General features: G+C 37.6%; 1 protein-coding gene across 1 annotated transcript in view; it reads left to right on the top strand.

Annotated features, from left to right (window-relative positions):
• Nucleotides 1-16,217, top strand: part of NME7 (NME/NM23 family member 7) — a 252,120-nt gene that overhangs the window by 10,075 nt on the left and 225,828 nt on the right. The window contains exon 4 of the mRNA XM_006887453.1: nt 6,757-6,867. Within this exon, the coding sequence (XP_006887515.1) occupies nt 6,757-6,867 (111 nt within the window). The remainder of the gene's footprint in view (nt 1-6,756; nt 6,868-16,217) is intronic.

Below are 16,217 nucleotides of genomic sequence, written 5' to 3'. Positions count from 1 at the left end.
TAACAACAACAGCAACAGATAATTTATATACTATACTGTTGTTGTCATCATGTGCTGTTGAGTCACAACCAACTAGCAGAGCCTCCATTGTGTTTTTAGGAGGCTGTAGATTGCATGGGAGGTTAGTGTCCATATTTCTCCAGTGGAGAAGCTGGTAGTTTCTAACTGTGCCTTTGATATGGCAGTGCAGTTCCTTACCACTAGAACACCAGTGATCCATATATACTACAGTATTAAAGTAGTTGAATTAAGAGACTTTGAACGTTAATAAATGTCTCCTTCCTTTATCCTACCCAGAGTAAATGAAGTTTGTTATTGTTGTTAAGTTCCATAAGGTCATAGCAACCCTATGAACAAAAGCTGTGAACCTTGCTTTGTCCTGTGCCATCCTCATCATCCTGATGGACTCATACCTACTCTTAGAGTCACTGTGTCAGTCCACCTTGTTGAGGGTCTTTCTCTCCTATGCTGACCCTCCAGCTTTCCAAGCATGATATATTTTTCCTAAGACCTGCCCACACCTGACAACATGCCCAAAATAGATGAGATAATATTTCCCCATCCTTGCCTCTAAAGAGCACTCCAAGACTATTTTGTTTGGTTTTGTGGCAGTCCATGGGATACTCAGTACTCTGTTCTAACATCACAATTCAGAGGCATCCATTCTTCTTCTGCCGTTCTTGTTCATTGTCCTACATGACTTGTATTAGGTGCACCATAGTCTTTAAGCTGACATTCTTGCTCTTTAGCACTTTGGAGAGATATTTGATAACACATTTTCCCCAATGCAAATGTCTTTTGATTTCTTGACTGCTGTTATGAAGGTATTGATTTTGAATCCAAGTCAAATGAAATTGTTAACAGTTTCAACTTTTTCTCCGTCTATTATGTCACATGTTGGTCCACTAATGAGGACTTTTCATCTGAAAGGAAGTTTAGGGTACTCTAAAAATAAGACTTATTCTTTTTTCTCTGAAACATTCTTCCTGTAGTTGCTGTGGCACTGTACCCTCCTGCATCTGACTCTGTCTGCCCATTTCTTCTGAGTGTCATTTTGGCCTGTCTGGGACAGCTGGTGTACTTCAGCATTCTGCTCTTGGCCTTTATTTTGTTCTTTGTGCTTTCTTGGTGATTCTCTGTACTCCCATAATTTTATCTGAATGATGCTAAGTTTATGTAATTAACTCATCTGCAAATTCAATGGTCAACCCTTCTCTGAGTCTTTCTACCTAAATTTCTCACAGATTCTTAAAAAACTAACATATCAAAAATTGGATTTATTATCTTTCATTAAAATCTGTTCCTTCTATATTTCCTACCATCATATTCATCTAATTACAGACTGAGAAAATGAGGAGCTATTCGTGGTTTCCACTTTTCTTGTAACCTCATGTTTAGATGAGAATCTCATCGCATCAATTTAACTCCTTAAGAATTATTTCTTATCCCCCCCATCGTATATCACTTATACCTTACACCATGAACCTTTAGTTTAAATTATTAACTGAGACCAGACACAAGGAGCCAAATGTTTTGGATGTGTTTTGGTTTTGGGTTTTTTTTTAAATTCATTTTATTTAGGCTACCTGCTATAAGCTACATTTGAGAATGGATGAGGGTTCCTTCATATTCCTAATTAACTGCCTTCTCTACTTCTTCCTCAATCTCTCTTAACGTTGAATTGCCTGAGGAGAGAGAAGGGAGCTCTGGGGGCCTGGTGGGTAGGACATTGAGCTTTTAACTGAAAAGTGGCACCTTTCTGGCTGTTTGAATCTACCAGTGGCTTGGAGGGAGAAAGATGAAGAGTTTTCTCCTATTGTTGTTGTTATGTGCCATCAAGTCGCTTGCCACTCATAGCAACCCTATGTATAATAGCCCTAAATGCCGTTCTATCCTGTGCCAACCTCACCATCTCAAACACCCTCATTCCCACCACTCTACTGACAGAATTGATCCATCTCACCAAACGTCTTCCTCTCCTGCGCCGCCCCTCCACTCTCCCAGACATGATGTCCCTCTCCAAGGACCAGTCCCTCCTTACAACATGCCCAAAGTATGTCAGACGGAGCCTTGACTCCAAGGAACATTCCGGCTTCTCCCTCTCCAGGAAAAAAATCTGTACATCTCCATAAATCTCTCGATTTACAGCCTCTGAAAACCCACTGGAGGTTCATATATAAGTCAGTTCTGATTCAACAGCAATAAGCTTTTGAGATTGTGAGGAAAGAGAAATTTGCACAGTAGAACCTAAAAACATGCAGGGTTTTGACCAACGTACTTAGCATATGAAAACCAAAGAAGAATGATGGTTTCTTCTGCACTAAAGAAGATTGGAAAAAGAGGGGTTAGGAAGTATATGACAAGAAACCCTTCAATGTAGCCAGTGATGCAGATGCAACAAAAGGGATGGGCAGAGAGAATTATTTCCTGCAGTGGACTGGAAGTCATTTTACTCATGAGACCAGAAAGTAGGTGTATTCCTCTTGCTCTATTGGTTTATCTCTTTAAACCAGTTGTCCTAACACTCTAGAAGACTGACATTGCTTCTCAGGGGAAGAGACAAGCAGAATTTGAGTTGAATCTTCCTCTTACATTTGGGGTACTATTCCCTTCATAGTAACTACTGTTACTGTGAAGATCCTTATAGGACTACTAGTGAGCAGTTGAGGTTTTTTGCTAAAAATACCCGTTTATTGGAATAGGACCTTAGTTTAGTTACCAAGACTTTGAAGAGTTTACCCTTAATCTTTTTCTTATGTTTAATTTTCTATAATTGTTTGCTATTGATTATGGAATAATTGTCAGCCAGATAATGAAAAATGCCTTCTCATTATAAAATGCCCAAGGAGTAGTTAAAGTTTCTTCCCTTTTAAAGTAAAGCCCAATTCTGTCTAGAGGTAAGGAGGTGTGCTGCCACCCCAAAGGCACGCCGTTCACATCCACCAGCTGCTCTATAGAAGAAAGTTAGTCTCCGCACTGAAGGATCATCTATGTGCTAGCTTTGACTTGAAAGAACATAACAATGATGTTCAAAGAATATTATATGCAGTATCATTTATACCTCAACATTCAACTCTAAGTTGATTTTTTTTTTTTTTTTTGTGAGAAAACTTTATATTTAGAATTAACCAGCTGGACTCTGTTTAGATGACCCCAATTTTGTTGGCAACATCCAAAGCATGTTAGTCAGGAACAAGTTGAACATAGGCCTTTTTCTCTCCATCAGGCTTAATCAAGGTGTTGACCTTGGTCACTTCAATGTCATAGAGCTTCTTTACAGCTTATTTGATTTGGTGCTTGTTGGCTTGACATTCACAGTGAACACAAGTGTGTTGTTATCTTCTATCTTCTACATGGCTGACGCAGTGCTCAGGAGAAACTTGATGATGGCATAGTGGTCAAGTGTGTTTCTCCTGGGGGGTGCTCTTCTGGTGGGTATTTGGGCTGCCTTCAGAGTCTCAGCATCTTGGGCCATCAGAAAGTGGGTAATATGTGGATCTTATTTTTTTATGGCTGTCAATGCCCTTCAGGACTGTCTTCTTGGTCTTTAATGCCTTTGCTTTGGCTTCAGTTTGGGGAGGGGTAGGACTTCCTTCTTCAGGTTTGATGCCATCTTCGTATTAGTTGATTTTTAAAAACCCAGAAGCCAAACCCATGGCCATCAAGTTGATTCTGACTCATAGGATCCTTACAGGACAAAGTTGAACCTTTGCATAGGTATCCAAGGGTATAGATATTTATAGAAGCAGACTGTTAAATCTGTCACCCATAGATTGTCTAGTGAGTTTGAACCACTAATGTTTCAGTTAGCAGCTAAGCTCCTTTGAATGTGACACCAAATCTTCTGTATTTTTATATTTACTGCCAAGGTGTTTTTATTTCTCTTTTCTGTTGTTGCTGGCTTGAGAATTTTATTTCTATCAAATACCAACCTTTTAAAATTTATGTGATTAAGGATTATATTTATCCTTTTAATATTACTTAGTGCCACATACCACAATATCTGACATATGATTAAAAATATTTTCAGCTTTCATTGTGATATCTCCTTTGATACATTGATTATTTTAAGGATATTTATTAATTTTATATAATTTATATGATTTGCATTGACAAAGAATATATCAGATTAATCTCACTCAGCATTATACTTAATACTTGTGCATTTGTGTGAAGTTGCCTGGTCTAGCCTGTTTAAGAATGGAAGATCATTGGTGAGCTCTGGTCGCCTAGTAGTAAGAAGCTGCACTGCAATCCCAGAAGTGACAGGTTCGAATCCACGATATGCTCTGCTGGAGAAGGAGGGACAATCTCCTCCTGTACCAGTCAGATCCGATTTGATGGTGCACACACACACACAAAATAATAAAAATTTTAAAAGATTTAAAAAAAAAAAAGAATGGAAGATCACAAAGAAAAGAGGCTTGGCTATCTCAACTGAGCTTTGTAGACTGATCTGATCCCAAGAGAAACAAAATTCCAGAAAGCCCGCAAGAATTTGAGAATATAATGGTCATATTTGTTGTGTTAATATAGTTATGTTTTTTGTGAATGGTTCCGTTTTCTATATGTTATCTACACTTAACTAGCATATGCTTCCTGATGACTGTCTTTTCCCCTCCTCCAGATTAAATTTTAATTCTTTCCTGCTGAATTATTAAGTAGTGAAGATAGAATAGAGAAATTAATTTTAAGTAATTAATCATTGATTTTAAGTAATGAAGACAGGAAAAAATTTTATTTAGTATAATTAATCATATGAATCATTCTATTATGGCTCTGAGGCATTTTAAAAGAAAATGAAATGGCATTTTAAACTAAGTTCTGTGAGTTTTAGACCTTTTAGATTGTTTCTTATTTACAAAGATTGATGGCTGCTTACACATTTTATATTTTGGCTTAATAAGAACTGTGGTTTCTAAAATTTACCGTAACTTAGCATGAACAGTTTTTAGTCTGCTTTGACTTACAGTGCCTAAATAATGTAAACTTTAAAATGGATTGTTAACAGAATTTTCAGTGAAGCCATGCATATATAAAATAATGTCAACAATTCATCTAATTCAAAATAAAGGAAAATATTGGTACATCTTGCACTAAGCTAATATAAAATTTTTTTTCATTTAACTGTTTTAAAATCCAACCATCAATTTATTTACATCCAGTTGTATATAATGATGTTTTTGAGTTGCTATCTTCTTTGCTGCGTTTGCCTTTTTTGTGGAGGAGGTGGGCAGGAAGGAGGGAAGTACAGGGGAGCAGGAGCACAACTGGAAAGCTCAAATTTTTTTTTTCTTGAGATAATACCTTTGTTGTCATATCAGTTGAAAATGAAGAAGAGAAAATGACAGCAAGTCTTTACCAAAATTTTATTTTTCATGTAAACAGAAGAACTACACTAGTCATATTGTTCTGTGAGATTTAGTGATTACTCACTCTTAATAATCTTAGGTATAATATAAAAGGCCTTTGCAATTACTTGCTGTGCATCAGAGACCTGGATAGTCACTGAGAATGACAGAAGAGGAATCAATGCCTTTGAGTTGTGGTGCTGGAGAAGAATCTTGAATATACAGTAGACTGCCAAGAAAACAAATAGGTCTGCCTTGCAGAGGGTGAAACCAAGTTTCTGCTTGGTGGCTTGGATTTATTTTATTATTATTAAGTATTATTATTATTTTAATTTCCATTCATTCATTGTTGCACTTTTCTCCCTGCCCAACCTACCCTCGCCTCACAGTTCCCTCTTTGAAAAGTAAAAGAAAAATTCTTTCATTGTTATACAATACCTCCCCCATGAAGGGCGGCTAGGATTTTGAAGTTCTGTCTCACAGACTTTGGGCATGTGGTCAGGAAGGACCGATCCTTGGAGAAGGACATTATGCTAGGAAGGAGAAGACCTGGATGATATGTATTGGTACAGTAACTGGGGCGACGAGGGTAGGTGTGTAGGAGTCAGTGAGACTGGCTCAGGACAGGGCAGGGTTCAGGGCTGCTATACATAGGGTCACTATAGGTCACAGATGACTCAACAGCAGGTAACAACAACAATATAAAAGGAGCACAAACTTGAGTCTTGTGAGCATTTTGTCCTGTTGCTGCTGCTGTTCCATTGTGTGACCTTGGGAAAGTTTCCTCACTAGGCCAGTTACAGTAGGTCAGTGAGCCGGCTGACCTCCATCTCTGAAAGGATATTCATTTTAAGACTTCCAGCAGTTGTCTTTTTGAGGGGAAGGATAATTTTGATGATGATGTTCTCTATTAATACACCTTATTGGATGAAACATGTTTAATTGCTTGTGCATTACCCATGCTAATGAATAATCAGAAAAAATTCATGATTATTTACAAATCAATGGTGAACTAACTACATAGTTTTTATAAAAAATCTAAGAGATCAAAAGTCACACTGGTGTTTTAGTCAATGTAACTTTATAGACATTAGCCTTCTTTATCAAATGTAAGAAATAATAAGAAAATTCAAGAGCCTGTGTTTTCCAACTTTAATTAATTTCAAATTAGTATTTCCTTTATAATTTTACTTTTTTTTTTACAGATCTGGTACTCAGTTTTAATTTACTGAAAAAGTAAACTTAACCTTATGTAATTTTTAAGAGGTACTTTTAATATGCTTTTCTCTATGATTAAGTTAGCAGTTTGATAATAGTAATTATTAAGAAAATTATCTGTTCAAAATTATAAATAACAACTACTGAATGATGTTATTTCCAAAAATTATTCTTATTTCTTATATAGAACGTTAGCCCTGATTAAACCAGATGCAGTATCAAAAGCTGGAGAAATAATTGAAACAATAATTAAGAATGGATTTACGATAACAAAACTCAAAATGATGATGCTTTCAAGGTAATTTGTTGATTGTTTTATTATGTAATGTCTGGTTCTTCTTTGTTAAATTATTGCTGTAGTTAGTGAAAATATAATATAAAACATTTGCCAGTGCACTAATTTCTATATGCATAATTCAATACAATCTTTATCTCTGTCCTTTATGAGGTCTGGTCTTTTTCTTTTTTAAATTAGTTTCTCTCTTTCATCTCATTGTTTACCTTAAAACCCCTTCTGTTGAATGGAAAAGAGTAGAATACTTGTGTTATAAGAATTAGAGTTGTCAGGACATAAATAAATAATAGTGATTGAACCCTAACCATAGTAGTTGTTAGTTTCTACATGATTAATTAATCTGCTCTTTTTCTCTAATCCCATCTACTTTATAACACCAGTTCCTAATTTTTACTTTTTAAAAATTTATTATTAATACTTTAATGGAAGTTTACAGAAAACTTGGATCTCCATTCATTCATTGTAGTACATTTTCCTCCTTCCCTACCCCCACCCAGTTCACTTTTCTCTTTAAGAAGATTCTTTCATTGTTGCAAAATTTCCTCCATCCTACCACCCCCCAGTTTACTTTGCTGTGCACCTTTTATTCTGGTCTGTTGTCATAACATAAAAGAATAGCATACTGTGTATAGATCATAGAAGAGGAAATGAATATCTGATTACGTTTCTTTGACACTGGAGTATATCTGGTTAGTTCTGAGATTTTTGAACAGTGATAAGTTTTCAAATGTTTTTATTGACTTCTCTTTTATATTTGTTTGCTACTTTGAAAAACAATTTATCTTGTCATACTAAATATTTTATATAACCTTTAGAAAAATTGTCAGAAGTAAGACATTCTGGAAAAAAAAATAATGGAGTTGCTGGTGGTGATATCAGTAGTAAGTTGTGCCTCTAACCCAAAGGTGATTCAGATCCTCCAGAAACTCCATAGGTGAAACAGGGGCAAAACCCCTCGTGTTCAATTTCACTCTCATGCATCCATTGCCACAGAGTCAGAACTGACTCATAGCTGATCCTGCATGAAGATCTCAGAGGCTTTAAATCATATAGCAGGAGATTTCCCGTCTTTCCCAGAGTAGCTGGTGGATTTGAACTACCCATCTCTGTAATGGAAGCACAATTTCATACTGTGCTGAAATCCTCAAGGCATGTGCTTCAAAGCCACCAAGCTGCTCCATAGGATAGAATAGCTGGTCTCTTCCTGTGGGATTAACTGACTCCTAAAACCCACCCAAGTGTCAGTTATGGGTCAGTTCTGACTTGACAGTACACAACAGCAACAGGCCACCAAAGGGCTCCTTTGTGATTTTCAACTTCTAAAAACCTACCAGCCAGTCAGCTATGAGTTAGTTCCAACTGGACTGTGATGCCAAGGGTTTTTTTTTGCTCAACATGGCTTTCCTATCTGTAGATAGACTTTAACTTTGTCACATGGATGGGTAGGGACATACAAGTAGGATGTATTAGTCTGCCTATAAGGGAATTGGCTAGTCTCGCCTTTAAGTTGTGATTCAGCCGTAGAAATGGGAATCTCAGCACCAAGAAGGAAGAGGAAGAAGAACATGTCCTTCAGAGCCAGAGATTCTGGTTCTAGCTACACCAACATCAAATTGAAGGACTTCACATAGGCAAATTTTGCTATCATCTTAAGCTTATAAACTATGTTTGAGCTACTCCCACCATCATTATCATGATTCCACCATTATTATCATGATTGGAGGAAGACTTGTCAACAACCTTCAGATGACACAACCTTGCAGAAAGTGAAGATGACTTGAAGCACTTGATTAAACTCAAAATGAGTTATGTTTCAGTGTAAAGAAAACTATCCTCAAAACTGGGCCAATAAACAACATCATGTTAATGTTGTCAAGGATTTTATTTTATTTAGACCCACAATCAATGCCCATGGAATTAGCAGTTAAGAAAACAAATGACAAATTGCATTGGACAAATCTGCTGCCAAACACCTCTTTAAAGTGCTAAAGAGCACAGATGCCAGACTAAAGTGTTCTTGAATCAAGCCATAGTATTTTTGATTGCTTCAGATGTATGTGAAAATTTGACATTGAGTCAGGAAGACCAAGAAAGAATTGATGCATTTGAATTGTAGTGTTGGCAAATTTGAGCATAACGCAGACTGCCAAAAGAATAATTAAATCTGTCTTGTAATAAGAGCCACAGAGAAAGATGGAAGCAAGTATGGTGTGACTTCATCTCATATACTCTGGGCATGTTATCAGGAGAGGCCAGTCCCTGGAGAAAGACAGCATGCTTGGAAAAGTAGAGGACCAGCTAAAAGAGAGAGAAAGACTCTCTCTGAGATGGATTGGCAAAGTTACTATAACAATGGATTTAAACCCAGCGGAGATTATAAAGATTGTATAGGATTGGGCAGGTTTATTTCTGTTTCTTAGGGTTGCTATGCACTAAACTCAACTCAGTGGCATCCAACAGCAGCATACTTGCAGTTTTTCTGTTGTACTTTGAGCTCTAGTGGCTTCATGATAAGAAGCTACACTGTCAGCCCATAGGCACGTGGGTCAAATCCACCAGCTGCTCTGTGTGAGGAAATGGGCAGTCTCCTCTTGATCAGCTATGAACTGAACCTGATTTGATGGTGCTAACAGCATTATACTTTCATGGACCGCATCTTTGTGATTCCTGTATTCCATTCTTTATATTGTTATTCTAATTGGACTTGCAAAGTGAAAAATCTCGCTGATACCTTCCCTTCCCTTGAATCTTTCAGTAGTCCCCACCATCTGTAGGACAAGTTTTACTAACTCATTTGTGGAGCATGCAAGCCCTTATTCATTTTCACTTGACCTCCCTTAACAAGGTAGCACATCTCTTTCTACTGCTAGAGGCGACCCAGCTTTCGGTTCCATGAATATGCCACCCTTTTTCTCACCTCATTTTTTTCCACATGTAATTTTGTCTCTGTCTTAAACAATCTATACTATTGTGTCTGGTTTATTTCTACTAATTTTTCAGACTCTATTCAAATGTTTGCTATGGCTTAATTATCAAGAAACTTAACTATTTAATTGTCCATTGTACTTCATACATCTCTGTTAATATTAATGCCAAGTTTGGGATATGGTTTTATCCAATTCACAAGCCAGTGATTTATGTCTGTAATTCTTTCAACACAGAAGCCTGGGACAGAGACAAAAGACTTTTACTACTTTTGGAGAAATGAGTAACAAGCAGCTGCTTACTAGTAACAATAAGTACAGAAGCTCATGTTTGTCTCAATCCCCACTACCTCTCTGTCCCACAGGCACAGTAGGATAGGGTCCCAGATAGATACTCTGTACTCAATGGTTTATACACAGGTGAGGAACATTGAGCTTTGGATATAGACTGTTACATATCAAACAGTAAACAAGCCTCTTCTTTTATTGAAGAGAGACATTACCTCATCCCTCAAGGTTGCTTACTGTAAAAACAACAGTGATAAATGGTTAAGATAAAACCTTGTCAGGGTCTGGCATTCTTCATGTAACCCTGCAAGCATTATTAAAGACTGACTCATGGAAGTTTCTCTCAATGCTAAAATCTTCCTTTAAATTATTTTTTTAAAAAAATCATCAGTTCCTCCATCATGAAAACATCTGAAAGACAGCAGCTGCATTCTGCCTGACTTTGTACTTCTAGGTTTTTATTTAGTGCCTGATTAAGGAATGCATTAAGTACATATTATTTGAGAGAATCAATTGGATAACGTTTTGTGAAAAATACCGAGTTTCCCCATTAAAAAAAAGCATAACAACAAACCACTGTTCTTGGGGGGGGGGGCTGTTGTTGTTAGGTGCTGTTGAGTCATAGATGAATTATAGCAACCCTATGAAGGAAAGACCTGAACATTTGTATAACTTTCATCATTTCTCTATGTTCATAGAGTTTCTGGAGGCAAGCCATTTCAGAAGTGGATGCCACTCTTGATTCCAAGCTTGTTTTAATCAGGGAGCTCCACCAAACACTGTCCACTTGGTGGGATATGTTTGTTAATATCTGTCTCTTGAACTTTTCCATTCCAGTTGTTAAAACAATGTTTGTTATTGTTTTTCCTCATTTTCAACTGACTTCCAATCTGGGACACTATTACTACACTACACTATTACTACTGCTACACTATTACTATACTCTTTCTTTAGTGTTCATAAGTTGTCCAAAGGCCTCTTATTTAGGAAGTAAGTGGGCTATCCTCTTTCCTAGTCTATCTTAATCAGGGAGCTTAACTGAAAGCTGTCCACTATGAGCAACCCTTATGGCATTTGATACACTAGTGCACAGATATCAGTATCTCAGCAACCCAAATATCTGGCCAATGGATTGGAATAGGTCTTTATTTGTTCCCATTCCCAAGAAAAGTGATACCATTGACTGTGGAAACTATCAAATAATATCATTAGTATCACATGCAAGCAAAATACTCCTGAAGATCATTCATAAACGGCTGGAACAGTACATAGATAAGATAGGGAACTGCCAGAAGTTCAGGCAGGATTTAGAAGAGGCCTTGCACTGGGGATATTATTGCTGATGTCAAATGGATCTTGGATGAAAGTAAGGAATACCACAAGAATGTCTGTTTGTGCTTTATTGACTATGCAAAGGCATTTGATTGCGTGGATCATAATAAGTTGTGGCTGACATTGAGAAGAATAGGAATCCCAGAGCACTTGATTGTGCTCATCTGGAACCTACACCTGGACTAGAAGGCTGTTGTACAAATGGAGCAGGGGAACACTACATGGTTTGGAATTGGGAAGGGAGTGCACTTGGGTTGTATTTTCTCTCCATACCTATTTAACCTGTTTGCAGAGCATGTTATCTGAGAGGCTTTACTCTACGAAGAGGAGAATAGCATTAGGATTGGAGGGAGACTCATCAATAACCTGTGTTATGCAGATGATACAACCTTGCTTTCTGACAGTGAGGAGGACTTGAAGCACTCGTTGCAGAAGATCAAGAAATGCAGCCATCAGTATGGATTGTATTTCAGTGTTGGGGGGAAAAAAATCCTACCACTGAACTGCTGGCAGCATCATGATGGATGGAGAGGAGATTGAAACTGTCAACAGCTTCACCTTGCTTGGATCCACAGTTAACACACTTGGTACCAGCAGTCAGGAAATAAGGAGACACTGTACTGGGCAAATCTGCAGTTTGAGAACTAAGGTGTGTCCGATTCAGGCCATTGTCTTTCTGATTACTTGTTATGCATCTGAGAGCTGAACAGTGAGTAAGGATGACAGGAAAAGAGTTGATGCCTTTGAGCTGTGCTGTTGGAGAAGAGCACTGACCAAGAGAACAAATAGATATGTCTTAGAGAGGGTGCAGCGGGAGTGCTCTTTGGAGGCAAGAGTGATGAGGCTTTGCCTTACATACTTTGGGCATGTTGCTAGGAGGTGCTGTTCTTTGGAGAAGGACATGATTTGGGGAAGAGTTGAAGGTCGGCAAAGGAGAGGAAGCCTGTCAACCAGGTACACTGACACAGTGGCTGCTTTCATGGGCTTTTGTGTGTCAGGAAATGTGAGGATGGTGCAGGACACAACAGGGTTTAGATCTTTTGTTCATAGGATCTCTATGAGTTGTAGTCGACTCGATGGCACCTTACAACAACAGCAACTTGAACTTTATAATAAAAGAATGACTTCATTGGCATTGAGGTGAAAACATCCAAGTTTTGACTCTCCAGTAGATTTTCAGAGGCTGTAAATCGCATGGGAGGAGATTATCTGACTTTCTCCCTTGACGCATGGTAGATTTTAACTGCTTTCCTGTGTGTTGGCAGCCTAAATCCTTACCCACCACCACCAGAACTCCCTAAAATGAAGGAATTAGACAAGAATAATGATCAAAAAAAGGAGCATGAGCTCTCTTCCTTGTTTCAATTTTAGATTGAACATAATGTTAAGCAGTTTGAATGTACGAGCTGCTCTTCGGTATAATGATGGACAATCTCCTCCTTTGCAATTTTTAGTCTCTGAAAGTGTGGAGGAGGATCACCTATGAGTCAGTAATGACTGGATGACAATGAAGGGGTTTTAGGGCCTCTGATGTATTAAAACAATTTAAACACTTTAGTCATTTGTTAGGAACTTTTTTTCTTTGCCCTTAAAGACTATGATTATTTTTTTCCTTTCTAATAGTTCAGTTTGTTGAAAATTTAAAATTGGTCTCTTTTGAATCCTTGATATTAGCTCTTCTAATTTATACCTTATTTGAATATTTCAGATAGGCAGGTATTATTGTGTATGTGTGTGTCGTTCTTTTATAAAAAATTCTTTTATGGTGGTTTGGATAAAAAATTCATATACATTATGTTTCACACTTTCCTTCATTCACATTGTCTTTCATACAGTAATTCCCATATGCTGTAGGTTTTTTAAAAATTTCTTATATTGTAGTTTTTTAAATTTAGAAATATTTTACTTATTTATTTAATTTTCATGTACTGTTGAATCGGATCTGACTGGCACAGGAGGAGATTGTTCCTCCTTCTCCTGCGGAGCGTCTGGTTGATTTGAACCATGAGCCTTTGGGATTGCAGTGCAGCTTCTTTGCCGCTTGGCCACCAGGGTTCCCTTAATTTAGAATTTTTTTTCATAAAATAAAAAAATACTATATAAATTTATAAATTGTTTTAGAAAATTAATCTCCATTGGATTGTGCCCACCATTACCCCATTTTTTCAGGTCCCCACCAGTTAGTTCCCATTTCCTTTACCCCCTCCCTCTACCCATTAAATTGTGCAACACGATTTTTATCCCCCTGCCCACCCTCACATTTCTGTTCCTACTCCTTCTCCTCTTGAGCCCTCATACATATTTTACTAGTTACACATCTATATTTAAAAGAATGATATTATACAACATTTTGTCCTTGTGAAACTAAGTTAGTTCACTTAGCATAATGCTCTCCACTATCTTTCAAATTATCTACTCTTTTTCAAAATCATTGATCAATTTATCCATCCATTTGATTGTGGTTGGACGTTTGGGCTGTTTCCATGTTCTTATGATTGTAATAATGCTGATATGAATACTGGTGTAAAAATCTCCTTTTGTATCTGTTTTAATTTCTTTGGGGTGTATTCCTAGCTGTGGAATAGCAGACTCATATGGACTTTCTTTTTTTTTTTTTTCATATGGACTTTCTAAGTTCAGCTTTTTGAGGAAATGTCAAACTGCCTTCCAGAATGGTTGTACTATTCTACAGTCCCACCAGCAGTGTATGAGTGTTCCTATCTCTTCACTTCCTCTCCAACATTTATTGCTTTGTTATTGTTAGGTGCTGTTGAACAGTACATGATTCATGGCTACCATATGAACAACAGATCTGAACCCTGTCCTATCCTGTGTCATCCTCACACCTCCTGACAGACTAGAACTCATTACAGCAGTCACTGTGTCAATCCACTCGGTCAACGGCCTTCCTCTCACTCACCCTCCAATTTTCCAAGTATCATGTCTCTCTCCAAGGAATAGCCCTTTCTAGCAATATGCCTGAAGTATGTGAGGCAAAGCCTCATCATCTTTGTTTCTGGGGAGCACTCTGGCTCCACTTTCTCCAAGACATATTTGTTTGTCTTTTGGCAGTCCATGGAATGTTCAGCACTCTTCTCCAACAGCATATCTCAAAGATGTCAATTCTTCTTCTGTCATACTTACTCACTGTCCAGCTTTCAGATGCATAGTGAAATCAGAAAAACCATGGCCTGACTCAGATGCACCTTAATTACATAATTAAGTACATAATTACTCCTCAATAATTTGGAGAGGTCTCTAACTACAAACTTTTCCAGAGCAATATGTCTCCTGATTTCTTTTATGAAATGGTGCTAAGGGTGTTAATTGTGGGTGCAAGTAAGATTAAGTTGTTGACAGTTTCAGTCTTTTCTCCATCTGTCGTGATGTTGTCTGTCAGTCCAATGGTAAGAATCTTTGTCTTCTGGGGAAGGGGTGGGTAGGGAGAAAAGTGCAACAATGAATAAATGAAAATCCAGAGTCTCTGTAAACTTTCATTAAAATAAATTTTTTAAGAAAGGGGAAAAAAACAAACAAAAACCCAAGAATCTTTGTCTTCTTGACATTGAGATACAGTACATATTGAAGGCTGTCTTCTTTGTTCCTCTGCAACATGTTCTCCTCAGTTTCAGCAAGCAAGGTTGTGCCATCTACGTAACTCAGGTTATTGATGAGTCTCCCTCCAATCCTGATGCCACATTCCTCTTTATAGAGTCCAGCTTCTCAAATAATTTACTCAGCTTACAGATGAAATAGGTATGGAGAGAGAATACAATTCTGACACCTTTCTTAATTTGAAACCATAGAGTGTTTCCCTTGCTCTGTTCACACACAGCTGGTCTAGTGTAGGTTTCACATGAGCACAATTAAGTGCTCTGGGATTCCCTTTCTTCTCACTGTCAGCCACAGCTTTTTATGATCCACACAGTCAAATGCCTTTGCATAGTCAATAAAACATAAATAGACATTCTTCTGGTATTCTTTTACTTTCAGCCAGCATCCGTCTGATCAGTAATCATATTCCCTGTGCCATGACCTCTTCTAAATTCTGCTTGTACTGTTAAAGCCATTTTTGAATGATCTTCAGCAGTATTTTGCTTGTATGTGATAGTAATGATATTGTTTGATAGTTTCCACATTCAGTTGGATCACCTTTTTTGGGAATGGGAACAAATGTAGACCTCTTTCAATCTGTTGGACAGACAGCTGTCTTCCAAATTTCCTGGCATCGATTGGTGAGTGCATTCCGGGATGCATCTGTTAATTGAAAGTCAGTTAGTATCCCATTGATTCTTGGGGCCTTATATTTTTGCCAGTGCCTTCAATGCATCTTCCACTTCCTTTTTCATTATCATTTCCTTCTTTTAAATGGTAATTCCAGAGATTTTTCAGTGTCAGTCAATTCCTTTTGGCAAAGTGATTCTGTGTATTCCCTCCATCTTATTTTGATGCTTTCTGGGCCATTGAATATATTACCTATAGCATCTTTCAATATTGTGTCTCAAGGTTTAAATTTGGTTTTCACTTCTCTCAGCTTGAGAAATCCACAGCTCATTTCCCATTTTTAATTCCCCAATCCCAGCTCTTTTTTTAATTATTATTAAATTTTATTAGTTTTCATGAACATTTACAGAGATTTTGGGTTTTCATTCATTCATTGTTGCACTGTTTTCTCCACCCGCCTCCCCAGTTCGTTCTTCTTTCCCCCCCATGTCTGTTTTAATTGTCCAATTGCCACAGTGCTTGTCAAAGTCAGTTCTGATTAATCTCCTTTGTCAGGGTGTCCCTTGCCATTCCCTATCACTCCTC

The sequence above is a fragment of the Elephantulus edwardii genome, unplaced genomic scaffold, assembly GCF_000299155.1.
Source record: "Elephantulus edwardii isolate Elephantulus edwardi_28Jun2011 unplaced genomic scaffold, EleEdw1.0 scaffold00057, whole genome shotgun sequence".
Taxonomy (NCBI): Eukaryota; Metazoa; Chordata; class Mammalia; order Macroscelidea; family Macroscelididae; genus Elephantulus; species Elephantulus edwardii.
Note: the sequence above shows the minus strand (reverse complement) of the source record. Positions and strands in the feature narration are given on the sequence as shown.